This window comes from Mobula hypostoma, chromosome 23 (genome assembly GCF_963921235.1).
Source record: "Mobula hypostoma chromosome 23, sMobHyp1.1, whole genome shotgun sequence".
NCBI lineage: Eukaryota > Metazoa > Chordata > Chondrichthyes > Myliobatiformes > Myliobatidae > Mobula > Mobula hypostoma.
This window is the reverse complement of record NC_086119.1, coordinates 59,396,215-59,424,110: the sequence shown is the minus strand read 5'-3', so window position 1 is coordinate 59,424,110 and position 27,896 is coordinate 59,396,215. Positions and strand designations below refer to the sequence as shown.

The window sequence follows — 27,896 nt, the reverse complement described above, 5'->3', positions numbered from 1 at the left end:
AATCAGAAGAAGGGAGAAGGCAGTGAATGACAGTGGGCAAGAATGAAGAGTGTGCATATATGCTAAAGAGAGAATGACAACAATGGAGACGAAAGTTATAAGAATTGAAGTGGTAAATATTTCAACTATAAAATGGAGAGGGTAAGCTAAATTGAGAACAGTGACTTTGTTGCATCTTTTAAATCGAGTATGACTACAATACACTCAAATAACTTCAATGAATATGTTTCAGGATTGTTGCATCCCTTGCATCCTGTTTGAAGACAAATTTAAGTTCTTCTTTTGCAGCTTTCAAATATTTGGTGAATATTTTTGATTTCTCCATTTTTAAACCCAGACACTGCAAGACATTCTTGCAGGAAGAGACTGCCCTCTTCTATGCCTGTTGTGCACATAATTCAGCTGTTTCTAAATAGAACAGGTGTTTGTTGTACTTGGTAATTATATAGTTTTCTGCAGCGAAATGTTTTCGGTTTTTATTTTGGCACTTGTTACCCTACAGCAATGAGTGTTTGTCTTGTAATGAAGGAGTTGGTTTATAGGATAATAGAATGATGTACCACAGAGCAAGGCTATTTCTGTACAGTCTCTGCCTGAAATTGCGTTTTGAAATAGTTATCTGAATAGTCCAAATCCCTAGACTTTTTCCATGTAGACCTTTCCCTTTTCAGCTTGTCCAGTTGCTGTATGAAAGGTTTTTTATTGATATTTTCCAATTTTAAACACTGCAGGATCATCTTTATATCTTGTGTCCCCTCTGATTCTGTTGACAGTTACCTTAAATAGTGTCTCTTGCTGCCAATCTTTCTGACAGAAATATTTACATATTTCATCAACAACTTAAAAATGTTAAACTCTAACAAATCCTAACTTCACCACCAGAAGTATTCACATTGTCTAGTCACTATGAAACTTAAAAGTTTCATCCTTGGTAATCTCTTGTTGATCCCTTCCACACATACTCTAAAAGCCCTAGACGATTTTCTAAAGTCTGGTGTCCAGAATTAGATTCAAGAATGTCAATATCAGCCATCACTAGAGGCTAAACTTTTTTCCCCTCTGTACTTCTATTTGCAAAGTCAATAAAATCTTTTTAACAAATGTATTAATGAATTTTATTAACAAATATTGTAATGTATCTAACCAATGTCAACAATCTTTGTGAAAACTGTCTAGGCTTGCAATTTCTCATCCTTTGAAAACAATAATTGTACTGTTTATTATGTATTGTGCATATTCTTTGTTGCAAAAGGAATCCCTACACAATTCTAGTTTTATATTTCACTTGTATTCCCAGCTCACCCCTGTTCATATCATCATCTGAAACCTGTTGCTGCATTCTATTTTTGTATGTTTCTGCAAAAGAAAACCTTGCCTATTCATCACTTATTTCATATAGAGCACTAACTGCTGAGTGATCATTCCATATTTCTAATGAGTATTGAGGGCGGGCCTTGCTCCAGATCAGAACAATAACATTTAAAAACATTCTCAGAAGCAGCTGTTATCTGCCTTTCGTGATTCAATTTTTATTGCCCAACCTCCACCCCTCTCATCCAGTTAGCTATATCGTGCGGCAAGTCTGTCAAACGGCTTTTAACAATATCAGCTGTGCCATCCTTCAATTTTTTCGATTGCTTTATCAAACCACACTTTATCTTTGGTTATTACAGTTTAATTGGGATACATTTCTGGAGCGAGAGGGAGAAGGAATAAAAAAAATGAAGATGAATTCTGCACGGATGAAAAATTATAATTTGTGCCTATTTTTGCCAAAGGCACCTCTAGCAGACATAACTGTATGTTGAGATCTTGCACATGGGATATAATCTTAAAGTGAGGAAGTTTAGTTGGCTTTTCTCTTCCTCACAGATCTTAATTCAAAACAATGCACAAAAGGACAAGAAGTCAGTTTGTGCTGCAATATTTATTAGTTTTCACTTCAACATTTGCTTAATTTGTGTTCTTTTTGTGGTTAGTGATATGTCCATTCATGCTTTGGATGTGGATCCAGCTGAGGCTCGGGCTGTGATTGAGGAAGCACTTGAGCTACGCAGGAGTAAACAGGCACTGGCAGTTCAAGAGGAAGAGCCGTGTCTTCAGCTAGCACAACCAATCTCTCAATTCACGTATGTAACCAATGCAGTCTATTGGTGAAGTGCATGTTTAATCCCCTATCTGCTCTATTTTCAACTACCATGTGTTTTCAGCAAACGGTAGATTCCTTTACCATAAAAAAAGTAAATAATCTGCAATTAAGTATTTGTAAAACTAGATGAAATTAGAACATATCTTGACAGGATTATATAATGATCATAACTAATTAAATACTTTAAATTTTGGTGCCTACCATTAACATCCTAAATTTCTGTAATTGAGATCACGTCGCAATTCTCTGAGAGACGTTATGAATGAAATAGATAGAGTTAAAGAACACTACAGCACAGAAGTAGGCCCTTTGGCCCATCTAGTCTGTGCTGAGCTATTAATCTGCCTAGTCCCATTGACCTGCACCCAGTCCATGCCCTCCGTAACCCTCCCATCCATGTACCTATCCAAATTTCTCATGTTAAAATCAAACATGAATCTATCAGCTTATGATTGCAGCTCTTTCCATACTCTCACCACTCTCTCAGTGAAGAGGTACCCCCTCATGTTCCCCTTAAATATTTTAGCTTTCACACTTAACCCATGACCTCTAGTTTTAATCTCACCCAAGCTCAGTGGAAAAAGCCTTCTTGCATTTTCCCTATCTGTACCCCTCATAATTTTGTATACCTCTATCAGATCTCTCCTCATTCTCCTCTGCTGTGGGGAATAACGTCTTAAGCCATTCAACCTTTCCATAAAACGCAGGTCCTCAAGTCCTGGTAGCATCCTTGTAAACTTTCTCTGCACTCTTTCAATCTTGCTTACAAGTTTCCTATAGGTAAGTTACCAACACTGCACACAATACTCCAAATTAGGCTTCACCAAAGTATACAAAATTTCAACATAACATCTTAACTCCTGTACTTTTATTTATGAAGACCAATGTGCCAGAAGGTCTGTTTATGACCTTATCTACTTCTGAAGTCAGTTTCAAGGAATTATGGGTCTGTATTATATTCTACTGCACTCCTCAGTGCCCCTTTATTTACTGTGGAAGTCCTACCCTGCTTTGTCCTCCCAAAGTGCAACACTTCACTGTTGTCTGTCATTTTTCAATTAATTCATCTGGCTGGTCCAGATCCCACTGCAGGCTTTGATAGCCTTTCTCACTGTCCACTACACACCTAATCTTGGTGTCATCTGGAAATTTGCTGATCCAGTTTACTGCATTATCATACAGATCATTGATATAGGTGACAAAAAACAATGGACTTAGCACTGATACCTGTGGCATGCCACTTATCAGAGAGGCAATCACCTACTACCACTCTGGTGTCTCCTGTGAAGCCAATTTCTAATCCAATTTGCTTCCTCATCCTGAATGCCAAGCAACTGAACCTCTTGACATGCTTTCCATGTGGGACCTTGTCAAAGGCCCTGCTGAAGTCCTTGTATTGAAGTCCATCCATTGCCTTACCTTAATTAACTTTCCTGGTAACTTCCTTGCAAACTCTTAAGATTAGTTAGGCATGACCTACCACGCACAAAGCCATGTTGATTATCCCTAATCAGTCCTTGTCTATTCAAATACTTTAAACTACCTTCCAATAACTGCTGATGGCAGGCCTATAATTTTCCAGCTTATTTTCAGAACTCATTAACGCCAAGAATTTTAAATTTTTTTTAACTTATCATCCTTTTAAACTAGTACTGAATTTGTTTTTGGGAAAGCCATGCTATTTTAGTGTCATAAGCTCTGCATGATGATATGCTTAGTCCATCTTGGGTAAAACCTTCCCCACCATTGAGCACATCAACATGGAGTGTTGTTGCAGAAAAGCAGCATCTGTTAGCAGGGACCCCGCAATACCCAAGTGATGCTTTCTTCTCACTGCTGCCACCAGGACTCTCACCACAAACGAGACTCCAGGAGGATATGTTGCCTCCCTGGTGCAAGGGTCAAGGATGTCTCTGAGCGGCTGCAGGACATCCTGGAGGGGGAGGGTGAACAGCCAGTGGTCGTGGTGCACATAGGTACCAACGATATAGGTAAAAGATGGGATGAGGTCCTACAAGGTGAATTTAGGGAGTTAGGAGATAAACTAAAAAGTAGGACCACAAGGGTGATAATCTCTGGATTACTACCAGTGCCACGTGCTAGTCAGAGTAGAAATAGGAGGATATATCAGATGAATACATGGCTTGAAAAATGGTGCAAGGGGGAGGGATTCAAGGCTCAGTGCTGGGACCCCAGTTGTTTATAATATATATTAATGATTTAGACGAAGGAATTAAATTCAGCATCTCCAAGTTTGTGGATGACAAGAAGCTGGGCGGCAGTGTTAGCTGTGAGGAGGGTGCTAAGAGGATGCAGGGTGACTTGGATAGGTTAAGTGAATGGGCAAATTCATGGCAGATGCAATTTAATGTGGATAAATGTGAGGTTATCCACTTTGGTGGCAAGAACAGGAAAACAGATTATCGATTAGATTTAGATTATGAAGACACGCAGTCCTCTTTTATTGTCATTTAGTAACGCATGCATTAAGAAATGATACAATATTTCCTCCAGTGTGATATCACAAAACACAGGACAGACCAAGACTGAAAAAACTAACAAAACCACATAATTATAACATATAATTACAACAGTGCAACAATACCGTAACTTGATGAAGAAGTCCATGAGCACAGTAAAAAGTTCAAAGTCTCTCAGATGTCCCACATCTTACGCAGACAGGAGAAGGAAGAAAAACTCTCCCTGCCATACCCGACCACAGTCCGACTCTGAGTCATCTGAAAACTTTGAGCTCTGATCAGCTCTCCGACACCGAGTACTGAGCGCCATCTCTGTCTGAACGATTCAACCTCCCTCTCAGTCGCCAACAGCAGGCAAAGCTGAGGATTTTGAGGCCTTCCCTCCGAAAGATTGCTGATCACGCAGTAACAACAGCAGCGAACTGGCGTTTCAGAAATTTTTCCAGATGTTCCTCTGTTCTTTCACATCCATCTCCATTAAATCAGAATTGTCCACGGCCCCTATGTAACGAATACGATATCATTTTTCACTGGAGGGTTGCGCATGCAAGGCGCGCTGCTCTCTCTCCCCCCGCCTGATTATTATCTGAATGGTGGCTGATTAGCAAAAGGGGAGGTGCAGTGAGACCTGGGTGTCATTGTACACCAGTCATTGAAAGTGAGCATGCAGGTACAGCAGGCGGTGATAAAGGCGAATGGTATGCTGGCATTCCTAGCAACAGGATTTGAGTACAGGAGCAGTGGAGTTCTACTGCAGTTGTACGGGGCCTTGGTGAGACCACACCTGGAGTATTGTGTGCAGTTTTGGTCCCCTAATTTGAGGAAAGACATTCTTGCCATAGAGGGAGTACAAAGAAGGTTCACCAGATTGATTCCTGGGATGGCAGGACTTTAATATGAAGAAAGACTGGATTGACTAGGCTTATACTCACTAGAATTTAGAAGATTGAAGGGGGATCTTATTGAAACCTATAAAATTCTAAAGGAATTGGACAGGCTAGATGCAGGTAGATTGTTCCCAATGTTGGGGAAGTCCAGAACGAGGGGTCACAGATTAAGGATAAAGGGGAAGCCTTTTAGGACCGAGATGAGGAAAAACTTTTTCACACAGAGAGTGGTGAATCTGTGAAATTCTCTGCCACAGGAAACAGTTGAGGCCAGTTGATTGGCTATATTTTAAGAGGGAGTTAGATATGACCCTTGTGGCTAAAGGGATCAAGGGGTATGCAGGGAAGGCAGGTACAGGGTTCTGAGTTGGATGATCAGCCATGATCATACTGAATGGCGGTGCAGGCTCGTAGGGCCAAATGGCCTACTCCTGCACCTATTTTCTATGTTTCTATGTTTCTGTGGTTGCCTGATGATATGGGAAAGAATCTGGAGTTGCTCTGGTACAGAGCTGACATGGACATGATGGGTTGAGTAGCTTCATTCTGAGCTGTAAACATCCTTTTATGAAAAAGGAAGTAAGTTGAACACATTTTTTTGACGGTTAAAGTCTCCATTCAGAGGAATAAACGTGCTTCAGCGATGTTACTCCTTCCCTTGTGTATCAAAAGTGTCATTTGAACTGCAGCTCTAAACAGGCTGTAAATCTGACTGGCTTTTGCAGTTGTTCATTTTCCTCTATTTAAAGTGGCCATGTACACATTTTCTATTCTTTCTTGATTGATCGTTACCTTTTTCTGCTATTTATTCTCATTTTGCCTCCAGTTTTAAAATTTTAATTTTCATCTTGTGTTTAGAGCTAGATTTTTTTCCCAGTCTCTCCACCTCTCTCCCTTATTGATTTAATATTCTTGAAGCCCTACTTATCTTCCCTTCTAAGAAACTAGACTTAAAGTGGAAATATTACTTACTGAGGAATGCAGGGAATCAAACTTTATCCACTTTGTTTATCTCTAGAATTGGTATGGAAGTACAAATACACAATGAAAACCAAATTTTAAAACTGCTTCATGAATTAAGTTGTGCGGTATATATACTATGAATTGTAGGGTGAACAGTTGCTGCCTGTCAACACTGCCTTTTATTGATGGAATTATCATTTGGTATTTTGTTGTGATTGTCATTCTAATGCAATTCACACGAACACCCCTGTACAGTACTGACTAAGTACTTGAGTTTCTGTAAGTAACATTGCCACTGAATATGATTTTCTTATTGCAGGTGGATGTGCCTGGGTGAGAGCCTGTTGGCTACGTACATCAGCTTGACGTCATCTGAGCCACCTCACCCCGGTCTTGGAAGGATGATAGATCTTTGCATGTACAGAGATCCTTCCCAGCATCTCTTGACATCATCAGCAGGCACACCTGTCAGTGTCATCCAGCCTAATCCTACGACTTCCAGTTCTACACCAGTGGTGACAACGCCAACAATGTCAGCAGCAGCCACAGTTACACCAGCTGCGCCAACTCCTATTCCAAGTGTAGCAGAAGCTGTTGTAGTGCAAGGTCAGCGCGAATCATTACCATTTATAGTGCCAATAAGAAGTATTCACCCCCCCCCTCAAAATTTTCATGTTTTATTGTTTTACAACATTGAATCACAGTGGATTTAATTTGGCTTTTTTGACACTGATCAACAGAAAAATACTCTTTTGTGTCAAAGTGAAAACAGATCTCTACAAAATGATCTAAATTAATTACAAATATAAAACACTAAATAATAGATTGCATAAGTATTCCCCCCCCCCCGCCCATTTAATACGATACACCACATTATCTCTGGTGCAAACAGTTGGTTTTAGAGGTCACATAATTAGTCAAACAGAGATTTGTTTTTGGAGACCTCTGTAGTCAGAGTGTTTCAATTGATAGTAGTAAAAATACACTTGTGTCTGGAAGGTCCAACTGCTGGTAAGTCAGTATCCTGTCAAAAAGGACACCATGAAGACAAAAATATACTCCAAGCAACTCTGTAAAAAGAATATTGAAAAGCACAAGTCAGGAGATGGGTACAAGAAAATTTTGAAGTACAGTTTGGAGTACAGTTAAGTCAATCATTAAGAAATGGATGGAATATGACACAGCTGTAAATCTGCCTAGAGACGGCTGTCCTCAAAAACTGAGTGACCATGCAAGAAGGAGACTAGTGAGTGAGGCCACCAGGAGAACTATGACAACTCTGGAGGAGTTAATAGCTTCAGTGGCTGAGATGGGAGAGACTGTATATACAACAACTGCTGACTGGGTGCTTCACCAGTCGCAGCTTTATGAGAGAGTGGCAAAAAGGAAGTCACTGTTGAGAGGGAAAAAACAAAGGAAATCTGGGCTAGACCTTGCCAGAAGGTATGTCAGCTGGAAGCAGATTCTATGGTCTGATGAAACCAAATTTGAGCTTTTTGACCTTCAGACCGAACTCTGCATATCATCAAGAACACACCATCTCTACGTGAAGCATGGTGGTGACTGCATCATGCTGTGGGGATGCTTCACTGCAGCAGGTCCTGGAAGGCCTGTGAAGGTAGGGGGTAAAATGAGTGCAGCAAGATACAGGGAAATCCTGGAGGAAAACCTGATGCAGTCTGCAAGAGAACTGCAACTTGGAAGAAGATTTGTTTTCCAGCAAGGCCATGATCCCAAGCATAAACTAAAGCTACACAGGAATAGCTTAAAAACAACAAAGTTAATGTTCTGGAGTGGCCAAGTCAGGGTCTAGACCTCAATCCAACTGAGAATTTGTGGCTGGACTTGAAAAGGGCTGTTCATTCTCAATCCCCATGCAATCCAACTAGAGCTTGAGCAGTTTTGCAAAGAAGAATGGGGAAAAATTGCTGTGTCTAGATGGGGAAAGCTGATAGAGACCAGCCACACAAACTCAAAGCTGCTTCTACTAAATACTGATTTGGAGGGGGTGAATGCTTGTGGAATCAATTATTTCATGTTTTATATTTGTAATTAAATTAGATCACTTTGTAGAGATCTGTTTTCATTTTTACATGAAAGAGTCTTTTTCTGTTGATCAGTGTCAAAAAGCCAGATTAAATCCAGTGATTCAATAATGTAAAACCATAAAACATGAAAACTTTCAAGGGGGTTAAGTACTTTTTATAGACATTGTATATATGTGATCATGAAGAATGATGGGATAAAGTGAGAAAACAGCTTTTGAGCCAGTTTTTAAAATAATAGTTCTCTTTTGAGTATTGTTCTTGAGTTATAATAGATTTTTTGCCTTGTATTGGTTAATTTTTGAATTGTCATTTTGAGTGCAGTAGTGTTCCTTTATGCTTTTGCCTTAAACCATGTGGGAAAAGCTGTAATAGCAGGGTGGATGGAAGTGGATTCAAAGAAGGGGTAATACAAGAGAGGTGTTCAAGGATCAACTTTACTTGCCATATACATTTACATGTATACAGGTTTCCCCCGCCATCCAAAGGTAGAGCGTTCCTTTGAAATTGGTTCTTAAACCAGAATGTTGTAAAGTGAAGAAGCAATTACCATTTATTTATATGGGAAAATTTTGTGAGTGTTTGCAGACCCAAAAATAACCTACCAAATCATGCCAAATAACACACAAAACCTAAAATAACAGTAACATATAGTAAAAGCAGGAATGTTATGATAAATACACAGTCTATATAAAGTAGAAATACTTTTCCACAATCATTGCCTGAACTGTTCTCCGTAGCGAAAATCTCACGCAAGAGCCCTCGGCTAAAACACGGCGCAAGCGCTCTCCAGTAATCTTTAAGCTATGAAGCTGCCAAATCATACCAAATAACACGTAAAAATGCACAGCCAGTATAAAGTAGAAATAAGGTATGTACAGTGTAGTATCACTTATGGGAATCAGGAAGACATCGAGCACACTGATGATGGTGTGTTAGACTGAGTTGTCGGAGTTTGGGTGGTGCAGTGGCTCCCACCCTCTGGGCAGCAACCCGATACCGATCCGCAAAGCATGCAGGGGTTTAGTGGTGGCCGGGAGGCACCCAACACATCTTTAAGAAAAAAGCCGAAATAAACAACCTAATTAATTAGGTGCCGCCTGGCACGTAATTGTCGGCCCAGATCAGAGGTGACTGCCGATTGCATAAAGCAAGTGAAATCAGCAATTGCTTCTGATCTGGCCTGACATTTACGTGCCGGGCGGCACCTGATTAATTAGCATGTTTATTTCGGCTTTTTTCTTAAAAGATGTGCTGTGTGCCTCCCGGCTACCACTGCATTCTCCGCGAATTGGTATCTGTCTGCGGCCTGGGGGTTGGGGTGGTGGGACACTGGGGTGTCATCTCATTGTCGTCTGTTTCCATTAGGGCAGGCAACTCATCTTCTATCTCTGCCTGCCTCGATGTCGAAGGTCGAGGTTCGTCGTCTGCTGTGGAAGGCTTGAAAAACAACAGTATGCTTGACTGCTTAGCCTCGCGCATTTTTCTATCATACAGTTGTGACAAGAATACACATAGATAAGATGTTAGCTGTCCTGTGTGATCAGCAGTTGGTCTGCCACCTGTCTTCAAGAGAGAGATAAGGAACACAATGAAACAGCATCTGGAGATGTGTAATGAAGGGACGGGAGAGAGAGAGCTGTCTGGAGTGGCTCCCCCTTTGAACCCTGAACTGTTTGAAGTGATGGACAGGCGATATCCCAGCAGGGGGATAAAAAGGGACAGGTTCGCTAAGGCAGGACACACACGACACCCGAGGTAACGAGACCCTGGAAGCGGTGCGCCTCTCACGAGTCGGTGGGAAGTATCGGACCTTAAACGCACAGGGTGGAAAGGTACGATCAGCGGGAACCCGGTGTGTGTCCACCCTAGCTTGGGTGCCGGGTTCACTGCAGAGGATCGACCGCATCTGGAGGAGGGGTCACAGTCGGTGACCTCAGGTGACATCACAAAGGACCTGCCCGAAAGCTGCTTGTGAGCAATATCGCCGGTCTGTGAGTGGAAGCCGTTCTCGTTCTCTCTCTCCCTCCCCCCACGTTGTCCATCACCATGGCAACGATTACTGCGAACTGAACTACTAAATTGGACTGAACTTTGTGTCACTTTGAAATTGGTCATTTATCCCTAGACAACGATAGAGCTTGATTGATGCTGTTATCTTAATTCTGTGCACATTGTGGGTTTATCATTGCTGAACTGTTGCATTTATTATCCTTTCGATTACTGTGTTGCTTGTTTCTTTAATAAAACTTTCTTAGTTCTAGTAATCCAGACTCCAACTGAGTGATCCATTTCTGCTGGTTTGGCAACCCAGTTACGGGGTATGTAACACAGTTCTTTGTAAGCACTCAAACCATCCTGCAAATATGCCTTAAACCGACGTACCCTTTCAAAATTAAAGTCGTACTTTATCATTACTCATTCGGTTTCGATTGTTATCCTTTCTTCTTCCAATTGCATCAGCTCTTCATCTATCAGTTCTTGGTCATGGGATGCCAAAACCTCTTCGACATCATCTTCGTCAGCTTCCACAAGCCAAACTCACCTTATCCTTACTTCGTTCACCACGATCGAAACGCTTAATTATGTTTAGTTTTACGCTAAGTGTAACACCCTTACGAGCTCCTTTAGGCTTTTCCGATACCTTAGAACTCATCTTGCTAACGGCTGCTCAGAGGCACGTGTTTAAGCAATGCCGGCGAGAATGCAGTTCCGAATCCGGGGGAGAGTGGCTGCTCGGAGTGCGCGCTGCCTTTTATTTCGTGTGCTGCTTTTTTTTTATCGTGCGCTGCCTTTCTTCGTAACAGTGAAAACACCTTCTGTTAGCGAAAACAAGGAACTAATGTAGGTCTTTCGTAACAGTGAGGTTTCGTAAAGCAAATGTTCAAAAAGCGGGGGACGCCTGTTTTAGGAATTTGATTTGGTGTGCTGGTGCAACATGCAACAGAAGCTACATTCACTAAATAGAAAGAATTATAAAAAAATAAAGTTAGAAGATAAAGTATGGGTATGGAATAAAAATGTGCATAAATACTAGCATGTATTTACAATGTAAGCAGCATTATAAAAATAGCTTTTACACTGCATCGACAAGGGTATATAGAGGGGTTGGTGGGGGGGCTAACTAGAATGGTTGATCAGATTAACTGCTTGAGGGAAGGAATTTATAAGATATTCACAACTTCTAAAATTTTAAGATATTCCTGGTACAGACCTAGGAACTGGTTAGCAGTCCTGTTCTGCTTTGGCTTCATGGGGCATCAATATATTTAGTAAAGGGATTGTGTGAAAGATGGTCAGAGAAGGTATTGCCCTCTCAGGGAACTAGTGACTAACTCAAGCCTCTGGTCAACTTGTTACTTTAAAAAATAAGAGTTTTTGTGAACAATTTATGTCTGCCATATATGAAATAGATTTCTAATGGTACTACGTTTATAAAGTAAAATAATTTGTTAAGGTGAACAGAATAATTTGTTTATCCACACTCATTCAATTAATTTGCTGTAGCTTCTACTCGAGTATAAAAATGTTTCATTTGGACCTATTTGCAGGAATTGACAGATTAGTCCATTTCCTACTAAGTTCTACCTCCCTTTCTTTATTAGAAGAAAACAGTTGGATTTTTGTAATACCTTTTTAAAGTGGTTTAAATTTTCCAAGCAAACCTTCCAACTTTACAATGTAAAATTTAAGAGAAGTTGTCAGAAGGAGGAATCGGGATTAAAAACTTGGTTGAACAGGTTGCATGCTAAAGGGAGGGAGGTAGAGGTTTGAAATGATTTAAGGAAAAAGGACTGAAGCACTGTTGAAGGCAAGACTATCAAGTGGGGTGAAAGAATTGAGCAACAACCAAATGAGCCTCAAATCATCTGAAAAATGTTTGGTGAAAAGGAGGTCTTTTGATCCACTTTGTTGGTGATTAGTTGCAAAAGGCTAATTGTGCTTTAGTCCTGACGAAGGGTCTCGGCCTGAAATGTCGACTGCACCTCTTCCTACAGATGCTGCCTGGCCTGCTGCGTTCACCAGCAACTTTGATGTGTGTTGCTTGAATTTCCAGCATCTGCAGAATTCCTGTTGTTGTGTGCTTTCCAGTGCTCAATTTGTAACCTGGCATGTTGAGCCATCTTGAGAACTGACCTATTCCTTTTTAAATCTTTTTATTAGTTTCATAATGATAAACATAGCATAGTAATGGTACAAAGTTATTGGGAATACATTGTTATAATTGGCATAGTTAATTATAAAGCCAGTTGACACTTAAATGATAAAACTCCCAATCATGTAGGATACAGATGAACAATATAAAACAAAGAAAAATATCTAAAAAAAAATCATGAAAAAAAAGGAAAAGAAAGCATTAGTGTTGACGACTCTATTCCTCACAAACAATATTACAAAGAGATAGAAGGAGTTTGGAAAAGGTCAAATTACGTCATATGAAAATGTTGACTAAATGGCCTCCAGGTCTTTTTGAATTTAATAGAGGGATCATAAACAACACTTCTAATTTTTCCAAATTTAGACACAGCATAGTTTGAGAGAACCAATGAAATGTGGTAGGAGGATTAATCTCTTTCCAATTCAGCAAAATGGATCTTCTAGCCATTAATGTAAGAAATGCAATCATCTGACGAGCTGAAGAGGTTAAATGACTTGATTCTATCATTGGTAACCCAAAAATGGCAGTAATTGGGTGAGGTTGTAAGTCAATCTTCAAAGCAGTTGAGATAATATCAAAAATATCTCTCTAATATTTTTCAATAAAGGACATGACCAGAACATATGAGTTAAAGAAGCTATCTCGGAATGACATCTATCACATATAGGGTTTATATAAGAGTAATAACGAGATAATTTATCTTTAGACATATGAGCCCTATGCACTGCTTTAAACTGTATCAACGTATGTTTAGCACATATAATTGAAGAATTTTTTCCCATTTTTCAATCGGTACAGTGATCTTAAGTTCTCTTTCCCAATCAGTCTTAATTTTATTCGATACATCAGGACATATATTCATAATTGTATTATAAATAATTGCTCTAACACCTTTCTGAAAAGGATTTAAATCTAAATTTTTTTCCAAACCTATTCCTATTAATGCAATAGGCGATTTCTGTTTCAAACCATTTAGGCAGTGAGTTCTAGGTTTATAACTCAGTGATTGGGGAAAAATATCCTCTGTTCTCTTCCAGAGAATGTGTCTTTTCTTTCTGATAGTTCAGTGGAGTGGATCTTAACTATGCAACTAATACAAGAACCTGGAGCAGCACCAATCACTGGATCTAGAATTTATTGGCCTTTCAAAAGGACAAATTCCTTTACAAATTTGGCCTCTCATGAAATTGTCAGAATCCTTTTGTCTGCTCCACAATCGCATGCAAGTTGTGATTCTCGTTAATGGATCCAACACAGATCCGCTTGCAGATTGGGGGCATGTGGAGTTGGTCATTGCACCAACACTCCTCTTAATCTTCATTGTTACAATGCTTTCTTCAATAAGCTTTCTGCTTGGCTTGGTTAATCCATAGGGATAGCTGGAATCGTTAAGTATTTTCTTCCATTTCAGAACCAGGATCATCTGAACCTTGGCTGTTAAAGTTGCTGTACAAGGATGACAGTTGTATGTAAGCATTCTATGAGACTAAACTCCAAATTGTTAGTGATATCTTTACTGAAGTGTCTGAAAGTATTAGTCTTGCACTAAGCATTTAGAAGCCTTCACTTCCAATGTACAGCAAAGACCGCACCCCACCCCCCCCGGCAAAAATCCGTTAGACTCTGGTCAGCATGGATAACATCCTCTATCTCTGAAGCCATAATCTCAATGACAGCAGACATCAGTGGCATGTCTGTCACTGCCTAGAGTGCACTAACATATCCTTGGCTGCCAGGTTAAAGTATCTGTTGGACGATGCTGAGGATGTTCTACGAGTCTCTGGTGGCCAGTGCAATCATGTTTGCTGTTGTGTGCTGGGGCAGCAGGCTGAGGGTAGCAGGCACCAACAGAATCAACAAACTCATTCGTAAGGCCAGTGATGTTGTGGGGATGGAACTGGACTCTCTGACGGTGGTGTCTGAAAAGAGGATGCTGTCCAAGTTGCATGCCATCTTGGACAATGTCTCCCATCCCCTACATAATGTACTGGGTGGGCACAGGAGTACATTCAGCCAGAGACTCATTCCACCGAGATGCAACACAGAGCGTCATAGGAAGTCATTCCTGCCTGTGGCCATAAAACTTTACAACTCCTCCCTTGGAGGGTCAGACACCCTGAGCCAATAGGCTGGTCCTGGACTTATTTCCTGGCATAATTTACATATTACTATTTAATTATTTATGGTTTTATCACTATTTAATTATTTAAGGTGCAACTGTAACGAAAACCAAATTCCCTTGGGATCAATAAATTATGACTATGACTATTCCAAGGCCTAGACGTGGTACCTGGGAATGGATTTGTGTTCTGCCAAGCAGTAATGATCCAACCCTTCTGTATTAAACAAAATACAGGCAACAATGTAGGTACAGCGGTTCTCCAGAGATACTACCATTGCAGTTTCAACCAAATTCTCCAAATCCACTGGCAGAACAAGTGAACCAGTGTCTGTGTCCTTGCTCAACTGACGGTTCTGGACATGCTCAATAATTTTGTTAAATGAACCAGGTTGTCTGCCGCTGGGCTCTTGAAGCTGGCTGTCACTCATGGACATCTAACACAAGACTGCTTAATTTGTCAGAGAACCATTCAGGAAGGCACCAAGCACTGTGTCTCCATGACAGGAGTAAGTTGAGACCAAGCATAAACAGTGAAAAGAGTCTACACCAAATGTGGAAGAATCTGCAGGTCTTGTACTTGAGCCTTTAGTTACCCTACAACCTACAGATGTGTAGTAATTTTCCTTTGACTCCAGGTTCAACCTATTTCTATTCCTTAGAAAGTCTAGTCGATCTCCCTCTGTTATAACTCTGCAATTGCCTTATAAATTCTCTATAGCATTCTTTACTGATTTTGCCATACTTCCTATAGTAAGATTCTCCTAAGATAAGGATGCATAGAGTTGGGGGTGATGTATTACCATGAATTGAGAATTGGTTAACTAATAGAAAGCAGAGAGTTGGGATACATGGGTGTTACACTGGTTGGCAATCAGTGGTAAGTGGTGTGCTGCAAGGGTTGGTGCAGGGCCCACAACTGTTCACAAAATACATTAATGATCTGGAAGAGGGGACCAAGTGTAGTGTATCCAAATTTGCTGTTGACACTAAATTGAGTGGAAAAGCAAATTGCACAGAGGATACGGAGAGTCTGCAGAGAGCTATAGATTGGTTAAGTGAGTGGGCAAAGGTCTGGCAGATGGAGTTACAATGTTGCTAAATATGAGGTCATCCACTTTGGAGGGAAAAATGGAAGATCGGAATATTTAAATGGTAAAAAATTGCAGCATGCTGCTGTGCAGAAAGACTTGGGAGTGCTTCTGCATGAATATCAAAAGGTTTGGTTTGCAGGTTATTAAGAAAAGGAGTGTGGGCCTTCATTGCTAGAGGGATTGATTTTAAGAGCAGGGAGGTTATGCTGCAATTGTACAGGGTACTGGTGAGGCCGCACTTGGAGTACTCTGTGCATTTCTGGTCTCCTTACTTGAGAAGGATATACTGGCTTTGGAGGTGGTACAGAGGAGGTTGATTCCAGCGATGAGGGGGTTAGACTATGAGGAGAGATTGAGACTCCTGGGACTTTACTCGGAATTCAGAAGTATGAGAGATCTTATAGAAATGTACAAAATTAGGAAAGGGATAGATAAGATAGAGGCAGGAAAAATGTTTCCACTGATAGGTGAGACTAGAGCTAGGGGACATAGCGCCAAGATTCGGGGGAGTAAATTTGGGACGGAGATGAGGAGGAACTGCTTTTCCCAGAGTGTGGTGAATCTGTGGAATTCCCTGCCTTGAAGCAGTGGAGGCTACCTCAGTAAGTATATATTTAAAACAAGGTTGGATAGATTTTTGCATAGTAGGGGAATTAAAGGTTATGGGGAAAAGGCAGGTAGGTGGGGATGAGTCCATTGTCAGATGAGCCATGGTTTTATAGAATGACGGAGCAGGCTCGATGGGCTAGATGGCTTACTCCTGCTCCTTATTTCTTATGTTGAGACTGCATACAGTATTTTTGGCTGCAAGCTATATACAGGTTTCCCCCGCCATCCGAAGGTAGAGCGTTCCTGTGAAACGGTTCGTAAGCCGGAATGTCGTAAAGCGAAGAAGCAATTACCATTTATTTATATGGGAAAATTTTGTGAGCGTTGGCAGAGCCAAAAATAACCTACCAAGTCATGCCAAATAACACAAAAAACCTAAAATAACAGTAACATATAGTAAAAGCAGGAATGATATGATAAGTACACAGCCTATATAAAGTAGAAATACTTCTCCACAATCATTACTGAACTGTTCTCCGTAGCGAAAATCTCACAGAAGCGCCGTCAGCAGAAAATCTCACGCAAGCGCTGTTGGCAAGAACACTCTCTCCAGTAACCTTTAAGCTATGAAGCTACCAAATCATACCAAATAACTCGTAAAAATACACAGCGGACATAAAGTAGAAATAATGTATGTACACTGTAGTATCACTTACGGGAATCGGGAAGATAGCTTGCTGAGCACACTGATGATGGTGTGTTAGACTGAATCGTTGCAGGTTGGCTGGTGCAGTGGCCCCCACCCTCCGGGCCACCAACCGATACACTGCCGCGAAGCATGCAGGAATGCAGCAGTAGCCGGGAGGTACACAGCACATCTTTAAGAAAAAAGCCGAAATAAACAAGCTAATTAATTAGGTGCCACCCGACGTGTAATTGTCGGCCTTGATCAGTGCCAATTTCCGATTGCATCATCTCTGATCTGGGCTGACAATTACGTATCGGCGGCACCTAATTGATTAGCATGTTTATTTTGGCTTTTTTCTTAAAGATGTGCTGTGTGCATCCCGGCTACCGTTGCATTCTCCGCGAATCGGTATCTGTCCATGGCCTGGGGTTTGGGGTGGTGGGACACTGGGGTGTCATCTCATCGTCTGTTTCCATTAGAGCAGGCAGCTCATCTTCTTCTATCTCTGCCTGCCTCAATGTTGAAGGTCGAGGTTCGTCGTTTGCTGTGGCTGATGTGGAAGGATTGCTTGACTGCTGAGCCTCATGCATTTTTCTATCACACAGTTCCTTGTAAGGACTCAAACCATCCTGCAAATATCCCCTAAACCGATGTACCCTTTCAAAATTAAAGTCATACTTTATCATTACTCATTTGGTTTTGATTGTTATCCTTTTTTCTTCCAATTGCATCAGCTGTTCATCTGTCAGTTCTTGGTATGGGATGCCAAAACCTCTTCAACATCATGTTCGTCAGCTTCCACAAGCCAAACTCAGGTTGTCCTTACTTCGTTCACCATGATCAAAACGCTTATTTATGTCTAGTTTTATCGTAAGTGTAACACCCTTACGAGCTCTTTCAGGCTTTTCCGATACCATAGAACTCATCTTGCAAATGGCTGCTCACAGGCACGTGTTAAAGCAAAGCAGTTCCCAATCCGGGGGCGAGCGGCTGCTCGGGGCGCGCGCTGAATTTTTTTTCTTAACAGTGAAAGCACCTTCTGAAAGCGAAAACAGGGTACTAATGTAGGTCTTTCGTAACAGTGAGGTTTCGTAAAGCGAACGTTCAAAAAGCGGGGGACACCTGTAGTTTCTTCTTTTGGTTCTGATCTTCTATTTCACACCTTGATAAGTAATGAAATATTCTATAATCACCTCCATCACTTTTTCTGCCTCACGTGTACTTTAAAGCATTTGTGTGTGTGCCTTTGCCTTCCTGCCATATTTTTGATATCTTTCCACTTAATGTAAATTCCTTCATCTCATTTGCCATTCCCAAGTACAGCACCTCACAACTGAATTCCAGCTGCTGTTTTGCTACATGTCTAACCATTCATTTTTTTTTGGCTATCGTCCTCAACAGATGCCCTCAGCAACAGCAAGATGCAATGCTGAGAGTGTTTTAGGACTGGAAGAGATTATAGATACAGTATAGGGAAGGGATATGAATCTTGCACTACTGTATCATCTATTGAAACATTCACAACCAGCAAAATATAATGAGCACATAATATCTTAAGTTCCAATTGTCAAGACACTGAGTGATGTTTGACTAATCGTGTTAAACTCACCATTACTACTAGAAAATTGTAAAATGAATTGGTGGCAGTCAAGTTTGGTTCTATTTTTATGATTATAGGAAAGAAAGTTAAGATAGTGTGATTGACAAAGTAATCTTCTTGCAGTTATTACTGTTGCCTTTTGTAAATTTCTGATGTTTTCTGTTGAAATAACCTTGTTCTAAACAGACTCTTTAATCATGGACAAGGTGAAGAAAGGCTCCAAAAGGAAGCGAATTACTGATGAGGCTGGTGAACCAGCTAAGAGGCGCTCTGCCCGAGTGAGAAATACCAAGTGCAAGAAAGAAGAGAAGATAGATTTTCAGGAATTGCTGGTCAAGTTCCTGCCTTCAAGGTAAAGCAGCCCTTAAAAATAAAAATGTTGCCATGTTTTAAGAAGATATCAAATGTTAGAGCTATAGAGTCATAGAAAAGTACAGCACAGAAACAGGTTCTTTGGCCCATCTAGTCCATTTAAACTGTCTACTCCCATCGACCTGCACTGTAAGAGTCACATCAGAGGTTGCCCAAGTAATTTGTATGGGTTGAAGTGGTATGAAAAACATCTGTTCCTGCCTTCACCCTCCTTTTTTTTTTAAACAAATATTCGTACATTTCATTAAGTGGCTAACAGCTGCTCTACAACCTTGCAAACAGAAAATCCAGAGTCCAGTAGCAGGGAAAGCAGGAATTCCTTCTGCAGACTCCTCCATCTGCATGTAGTTGTAATATCTATCTTCTACTGTTTAATCCATGGTCGTATGAAGTATGATTTTTAATTAGATTTTAACAAGGTTCCTATGAATCACATTCTGATAAGTCTGATCATGGCTTCACTTACAGTTCGTAAACACAAGTGCTTTTGCAGGTGCTGGAAACGTAAAGGAGGCTGCACCAGATACAGTATGCAAGCCTAACAGACTCGCAGTTGAAGTGTAGCCTCACTTGGAAGGACTGCCTGAGGGCCCTGAATGGTGGTGAGGGAGAAGGAGAGTGGGCTTGTTTTGCATGCTGGGATCAGTGTCAGGAGGGATATCACTGGAGAGGGAGGAGTGAACATGAGAGTCCCTGCAGAAAGTGGAGGGGAGGGAAAGATGTGCTTTGTCGTAGGATCCTGTTGAAGATGGTGGAAATGACAGGGAATGATGTGGAGACTCAACGTAAGGACAAGGAGAATGATTTAGTTCCATAATTTAACCCTTTCTTTACTCAAGGTAAATGTGTATATAAAATGTCATACTTCAAAATAACAAATTTCTTGGAAGTGAGAACTGGGTTTTTACAATATATTAGTAATTGTACTGTCAATATTACTGAAATTAGCCTTTTATTCTAAATTTATTTAGATTCCTTAGTTGACATGGTGGATTAGTTTGTCACCGATGCTCTGGTTAGGCTGCATTTGGAGTATTACATATAATTCTGGTCACTCCATTAGAGAAAGGATATGTAGGCATTGAAGAGGGTCCTGAAGAGATTTATCAGGGTGATGTCTGGATTGGAGGGCATGTGCTCTAAGGAGAGGTTGGATGAACTTGGGTTGTTTTCTCTGTAGTGGTGGAGGCTCGGCTCAGGGTTGAAATTTACAAGATTATGAGAGACATAACTAGAGTAGACAGCTGGTATCTTTTCCTCAGAGTTGAAATTTAAGGTGAGAGGGTAAGTGCAAAGGAGATGTGCAGGCCCAATTATTTTTACACAACGTTGTGGGTGGCTAGAATGCACTGCCTAGGTGGCAGTGGAGGCAAATACAGTAGTGGTATTCAAGAGGTTTTTAGAGAGGCACGTCAATATGTAGAGAATAGAGTGATATGGATGTTGTGTAGGCAGAAAGGATTAATTTAGTTAGGCATTTGATTACTGGTTTAATTAGTTTAGCACATCATGGGCTGAAGGGCTAATTCCTGTGCTACACTGTACAATGTTCTAAACAAATATCAATTCAAGCTTAGAATATTTTCAAGAGATCAATAAAACAAGTTAGTGTAACAGAGGACACCTGGAGAAAAAGAGTCGTGAAAAACTGTCAAATGTTTTCACATTTCTGACTAACGACAAATCACTAACCAATCTAAGAAAAGGCCAGAAACTCTTGAAGTATTAATTTAGGTCTCTCTTCTAACTTGAGTGCAATGTAAAAGCATTAAGCTTGTTTGATAAAAGAATTAAGCAAGTATATCAGGATTTTAGCTCAATGGTCAGTCACTTGTGTGGTCTCTTTAAATGTACAAATTAGGTTGTAGTAGGTTATATTAAACCTCAAGTCTGCTCTGCTTTTCAAGAAAATCGTGACTCATCCTGTACAGTCAACTTTTCAATCTCCTTGATTCCTCTTTATTCTAAAAATATATGGATTATAGAACAGAATTCCAAAGATGGAATTCTTAAAAATTCCACTTTGAAGAGAAATTTCTTTACTTTTTCCTAACCTGCCATTCTTAAGACAGCCCTTCTCAGGTTCTAGATTCTCACATCTTCACATCTATCCTGTCAATCCCATCCAAAACCATTAAATTAAATTATTATATTATTGTATTAATAATATTAAATGACTAATACTGTATATTGTATTATTGTTTTAATAAAATCAAATCTTGTCTTCCCAGTGATGAACGTCGATTCTTTTCAATCTCATGTAATCTCTCCTCATCCCAGGATCAATCTAATGACTCCAGTCAACTAACTTTTCCATGTGGTTCATTACAGTATCATAATCAGATTTGCATAGATAATATAAAAGAAACAGATGCCATGATGACCATCATCCTCTCTAGTTGCCTTTCTGCTTAATTGTAGCTGCTGTTATGGTCCTTCAGGTTATTGTGGAATCACAGTGTGAAAACTGACACTTTTGACTCATCCATAGAAACTGTGATGTCCGTATCCATCTATGCCTTTCATATCTAAACATGTGTCCAAGTTGTACCACTTCCTCTGGTAACTTGTTTTATATAACTACCAACCTTTGTGGAAAGTCCTACCACTCAGATCCTCTTTATATTTCTCCCTGCTCACCTTAACCCTGTGCCTTCCAGACTAATTTGTCCTGAGAAAAAGATTCTATCTATCGATCCTATCTATGCCCTTCATAATTTTAGAAACCTCTATGTCACCCCTCAGCTTTTTATGTTCCAGTGAGAATAAACCCAGCCTATTCAATCTCTCCTTTTAACTGGTGCCTTCTATACTGGGCAAAGTCCCAGTAAATCTCTTGTGCATTCTTGTAGTGTTGTTACCAATTGTCATTTTATCTGCAACTTACTTGTGGCCCACTGACATTCTTATTCAAATTTTTATATTGTATATAATACATATATAATACACACACACACACACACACACACACACACACACAAAAAGGTGCACACACACAAAAAGGTGCCAGGACCAATTCCTGGATCACGCCATCTGTTACAGATTTCCAGACAGAGAAGCAATCATCCAACCCCAATTCCTGACTCCTCTCACCAAGCCAAATCTGGATCCAGTTTGCCATCCCTTGTGCCTTAACTCTCTAGACCAACCTTCATAGGACTTTGTTTAAGGCCTACCTGAAGTCCATGTAGAAACATAGAAAATAGGTGCAGGAGTAGGCCATTTGGCCCTTCGAGACTGCACCGCCATTCAGTACGATCATGGCTGATCATCCAACTCAGAACCCTATACCTGCCTTCTCTCCATACCCCCTGATTCCTTTAGCCACAAGGGCCTTATCTAACTCCCACTTAAATATAGCCAATGAACTGGCCTCAACTGTTTCCTGTGGCAGAGAATTCCACAGATTCACCACACTCTGTGTGAAGAAGTTTTTCCTCATCTCGGTCCTAAAAGGTTTCCCCTTTATCCTCAAACTGAGACCCCTCGTTCTGGATTTCCACAACATTGGGAACAATCTTACTGCATCTAGCCTGTCTAATCCCTTTAGGATTTTATACGTTTCAATCAGATCTCCCCTCAATCTTCTAAATTCCAAAGAATATAAGCCTAGTCGATCCAGTCTTTCATCATATGAAAGTCCTGCCATCCCAGGAATCAATCTGGTGAACCTTCTTTGTACTCCCTCTATGGCAAGAATGTCCTTCCTCAGATTAGGGGACTAAAACTGCGCACAATACTCTAGGTGTGGTCTCACCAAGGCCTTGTGCAACTGCAGTAGTACCTCCCTGCTCCTGTACTCGAATCCTCTTGCTATGAATACCAGCATACCATTCGCCTTTTTCACCACCTGCTGTACCTGCATGCCCATTTTCAATGACTGGTGTACAATGACACCCAGGTCTCATTGCACTTCCCTTTTTCCTAATCAGCCACCATTCAGATAATAATCTGTTTTCCTGTTCTTGCCACCAAAGTGGATAACTTCACATTTATCCACATTAAACTGCATCTGCCATGAATTTGCCCGCTCACCTAACCTATCCAAGTCATCCTCTTAGCATCCTCCTCACAGCTAACACTGCCGCCCAGCTTTGTGTCATCCACAAACTTGGAGATGCTGCATTTAATTCCCTCGTCTAAATCATTAATATCTATTGTAAACAACTGGGGTCCCAGCACTGAGCCTTGCGGTACCCCACTAGTCACTGCCTGCCATTCTGAAAAGGTCCCGTTTATTCCCACTCTTTGCTTCCTGTCTGCCAACCAATTCTCTATCCACATCAATACCATACCCCCAATACCGTGTGCTTTAAGTTTGTACACTAATCTCCTGTGTGGGAAATTGTCAAAAGCCTTTTGAAAATCCAAATATACCACATCCACTGGTTCTCCCCGATCCACTCTACTAGTTACATCCTCAAAAAATTCTATGAGATTCGTCAGACATGATTTTTCCTTTCACAAATCCATGCTGACTTTGTCCGATGATTTCACTGCTTTCCAAATATGCTGTTATCACATCTTCGATAACTGACTCTTGCATTTTCCCCACCATCGATGTCAGGCTTACCGGTCTATAATTCCCCGGTTTCTCTCTCACTCCTTTTTTAAAAAGCGGGGTTACATTAGCCACCCTCCAATCCTCAGGAACTAATCCAGATTCTAAAGAGTTTTGAAAAATTATCACTGATGCATCCACTATTTCTTGGGCTACTTCCTTAAGCACTCTGGGATGCAGACCATCTGGCCCTGGGGATTTATCTGCCTTTAATCCCTTCAATTTACCTAACACCACTTCCCTACTAACATGTATTTCGCTCCGTTCCTCCATCTCACTAGACCCTCGACCCCTGCTATTTCTGGAAGATTATTTATGTCCTCCTTAGTGAAGACAGAACCAAAGTAGTTATTCAATTGGTCTGCCATGTCCTTGTTCCCCATGATCAATGCACCTGTTTCTGACAGTAAGGGACCTACATTTGTCTTAATCAGTCTTTTTCTTTTCACATATCTACAAAAGCTTTTGGTCAGTTTTTATGTTCCCTGCCAGCTTTCTGTCATAATCTTTTCCCTTTCCTAATTAAGCCCTTTGTCCTCCTCTGCTGGACTCTGAATTTCTCCCAGTCCTCAGGTATGCTGCTTTTTCTGGCTAATTTGTATGTTTCTTCTTTGGAATTGATACTATCCCTAATTTCCCTTGTCAGCCACGGGTGCACTACCTTCCCTGGTTTATTCTTTTGCACATCTGAGATGAACAATTGCTGTAGTTCATCCATGCAATCTTTAAATGCTTGCCATTGCATATCCACCGTCAACCCTTTAAGTGTCATTTGCCAGTCTATCTTGGCTAATTCACATCTCATACCTTCAAAGTTACCCTTCTTTAAGTTCAGAACCTTTGTTTCTGAATTAACTATATCACTCTCCATCTTAATGAAGAATTCCAACGTATTATGGTCACTCTTACCCAAGGGGCCTCACACGACAAGATTGTAAACCTTATCTGAAATGTTGCTTGCATCAGTTTTCCTAGTTAACACATCAAAAATTTTAAATGATTTAAAAGAGATGAATTATTTATCCTGTTTAAGTTATTAATTTCTAGAATCATACTGTCATGCATGTGGTGAGTGAATTAAGATTTTTCTACATTCCTCCTAGACCTAAACTCTGGCCTCTTTTTTAGATCTAAGAGCGGAACCTGGTGCAGTCTTCTGCAGTAGCCCATCCACTTTTAGGGTCATCATGTTCTGCATTCAGCGATGCTCTTCTGCACACCACTGTTGTTACTTAACACGTGGTTATTTGAGTTACTGTCACCTTATTGACAGCTTGCCCAACCTGGTCATTCTCCTCTGACTTTTCTCATGAACAAGGTGTTTTTGCCCACAGAATTGCTGCTTACTGAATATTTTTTGGGTTTTTTTGCACCGTTCTCTGTAAACACTAGAAACAATTGTGTGTGAAAATCCCAGGAGATCAGCAGTTTGTGAGATGTTCAAACCATCCCGTCTGGCTCCAACAATTATTCCACGATCAAAGTCACTTAGATCATATTTTTTCTCCATTGGTCTGAAAAACAACTGAACTGCTTGACCGTGTATGCATGTTTTTATGCATTGAGTTGCTGCCACATGTTGGCCAATTAAATATTTGCATTCACATGTAGGTGTATCTAATGAGGTGGCCACTAAGTGTATATCCTTCATTTTATCCTTGTATAAAAGTTAAAGGATATGTGGAGAGCAATCTGCGTTGTGGCCAAGATTGGTCAGCAATGTTCTTATTGTATGGTAGAGCAAGTTCAAGGGCCTAATAATTGCTTCATCTTTTTTTAGGACTCTTGTATCTCTTGAGATCCAGCCGATACACACAGTACTAATTCAATAATGAGACAATTACATTATATCCTAATTTCTGTTCTCTCACTAGGTTGAAAAGGGTAGAACTGGAGGATGAAGAAGATGCTTTTAACACTTTTGAAGTACAGACAGAAATGAAAAAGGAAAGTCAACAACTAATGGGCCCTTATAGAATGCAATCTGACCCTTCATCTTTCATGGAATTTGGTAGGTTTTCAAATTGGGGCTTCTTTGAGATTCTTTCCTCATAGAACTCTCCAGTTGTCTGTGTCAAACCTTGACAGAAACATTCAGTCTAGAGCACCATAATGAGGGACAAAGAAATGGCAATGAAGAACAAAAAAAATTCGGATAAAATTCATTAGTATTTTGTGTCTGTCTTCACTATGGAAGACACTAGCAGTATGCCAGAAATTCAGGAATGTCAGGCCAAAGTCAGCATGGTTTCCTTAAGGAGAAGTCATGTCTAACAAATCTGTTGGAAATCTTTGAGGAAATAACAAGTAGGATAGACAAAGGAGAGGCAGTGGATGTGGTACCCTTGAATTTTCAGATAACATTTGACAAGGTACCACACATGAGGCTGCTTAACAAGATAGGAATTCATAGTATTACAGGAAAGATACTAGCATGGATAGAAGATTGGTTGACTGGCAGGAGGCAATGAGTAGGAATAAAGGGGTCCTTTTCTGGTAGGCTGTCAGTGACTAGATGCAATAATAACAGGGTTGTTGTAGTGGGAGATTTTAATTTCCCCAATATTGAGGTTTAGATGGGGTGGAGTTTGTTAGGTGTGTTCAGGAAGGTTTCCTGACACAATATGTTGATAAGACTACAAGAGGTGAGGTTGTACTTGATCTTGTATTGGGAAATGAACCTGGTCAGGTATCAGATCTCCCAGAGGGAGAGCATTTTGGAGATAGTGATCACAGTTCTATCTCCTTTACCGTAGCATAGGAAAGGGATAGAAACAGACAAGTTTGGAAAGCGTTTAATTGGAGTAAGGGGAAATATGAGGCTATCAGCCAGGAACTTGGTAGCATAAATTGTGAACAGATGTTCTCAGGGAAATGTATGGCAGAAATGTGGCAAATGTTCAGGGGATATTTGCGTGGAGTTCTGCATAGGTACGTTCCAATGAGACGGAAAGGATGGTAGAGTACAGGAACCATGTTGAAAAGGCTGTTGAAAATAAAGTCAAGAAGAAATAAAAAAAGGCTTACGAATGGTTCAAAAAACTAGATGATGATAGAGATCGAGAAAACTATAAGGCTAGCAGGAAGGAGCTTAAGAATGAAATTAGGAGAGCCAGAAAGGGCCATGAGAAGGCCTTGGCGAGCAGGATTAAGGACGACCCCCAGGCATTCTACAAGTATGTGAAGAGCAAGAGGATAATACGTGAGGGAATAGGACCAATCAAGTATGACAGTGTGACGGAGGAGATAGTGGAGGTACTTACTGAATACTTTACTTCAGTGTTCACTACGGAAAAGGACCTTGGCGATAGTAGGGATGATTTACAGCAGACTGAAAAGCTTGAGCATATAGATATTAAGAAAGAGGATGTGTTGGAGCTTTCGGAAATCGTCAAGTTGGATAAATCACCGTGACTGGATGAGATGTACTCCAGGCTACTGTGGGAGGCGAAGGAGGAGATTTCTGAGCCTCTGGCAATGATCTTTGCATCATCAATGAGGATGGGAGAGGTTCCAGAGGATTGGAGAGTTGCAGATGTTGTTCCCTTATTCAAGAAAGGGAGTAGAAAGGAAATTATAGACCAGTGAGTCTTACCTCAGTGGTTGGTAAGTTGCTGGCGAAGATCCTGAGAGGCAGGATTTATAAACATTTGGAAAGGCATAATATGATTAGGAATAGTCACCTTGGCTTTGTCAAATGCAGGTAGTGCCTTACGAGCCTGATTGAACTTTTTGAGAGTGTGACTAAACCCATTGATGAAGGTAGAGTGGTAGATGTAGTGTATATGGATTTCAGCAAGGCATTTGATAAGGTACCGCATGCAAGGAGAAAGTGAGAAGGCATGGAATCCAAGGGGACCTTGCCTTGTGGAACCAGAATTGGGTTTCCCACAGAATCAAAGAGTGGTTGTAGACAGGTCATATTTTGCATGGAGGTCAGTGACCAGTGGTGTACCTCAGTGATCTTTTTTGGGACCCCTTCTCTTTGTGATTTTTATAAATGACCTGGATGAGGAAGTGGAGGGATGGGTTAGTAAATTTGCTGATAACACAAAGGTTGGGGGTGTTGTGAATTGTGTGGAGGGCCGTCAAGTCAAGTCACTTTTTATTGTCATTTCGACTATAACTGCTGGTACTGTACACAGTAGAAACGAGAGAACGTTTTTCAGGACCATGGTGCTACATGAACAATAGAAAAACTACACTGAACTAGGTGAAAAACAACGCAAA

The 27,896-nt window shown here is 40.6% G+C and overlaps 1 protein-coding gene across 4 annotated transcripts in view; it reads left to right on the top strand.

The window, feature by feature from the left end:
- The window catches only part of cabin1 (calcineurin binding protein 1), a 693,325-nt gene that overhangs the window by 70,396 nt on the left and 595,033 nt on the right, over positions 1-27,896 (top strand). For all 4 annotated transcript variants that reach the window (XM_063031768.1, XM_063031766.1, XM_063031767.1 and 1 more), the window contains exons 7-10: positions 1,980-2,129; positions 6,799-7,085; positions 18,920-19,085; positions 25,541-25,677. In XM_063031768.1, coding sequence (XP_062887838.1) covers positions 1,980-2,129; positions 6,799-7,085; positions 18,920-19,085; positions 25,541-25,677 — 740 coding nt within the window. The remainder of the gene's footprint in view (positions 1-1,979; positions 2,130-6,798; positions 7,086-18,919; positions 19,086-25,540; positions 25,678-27,896) is intronic.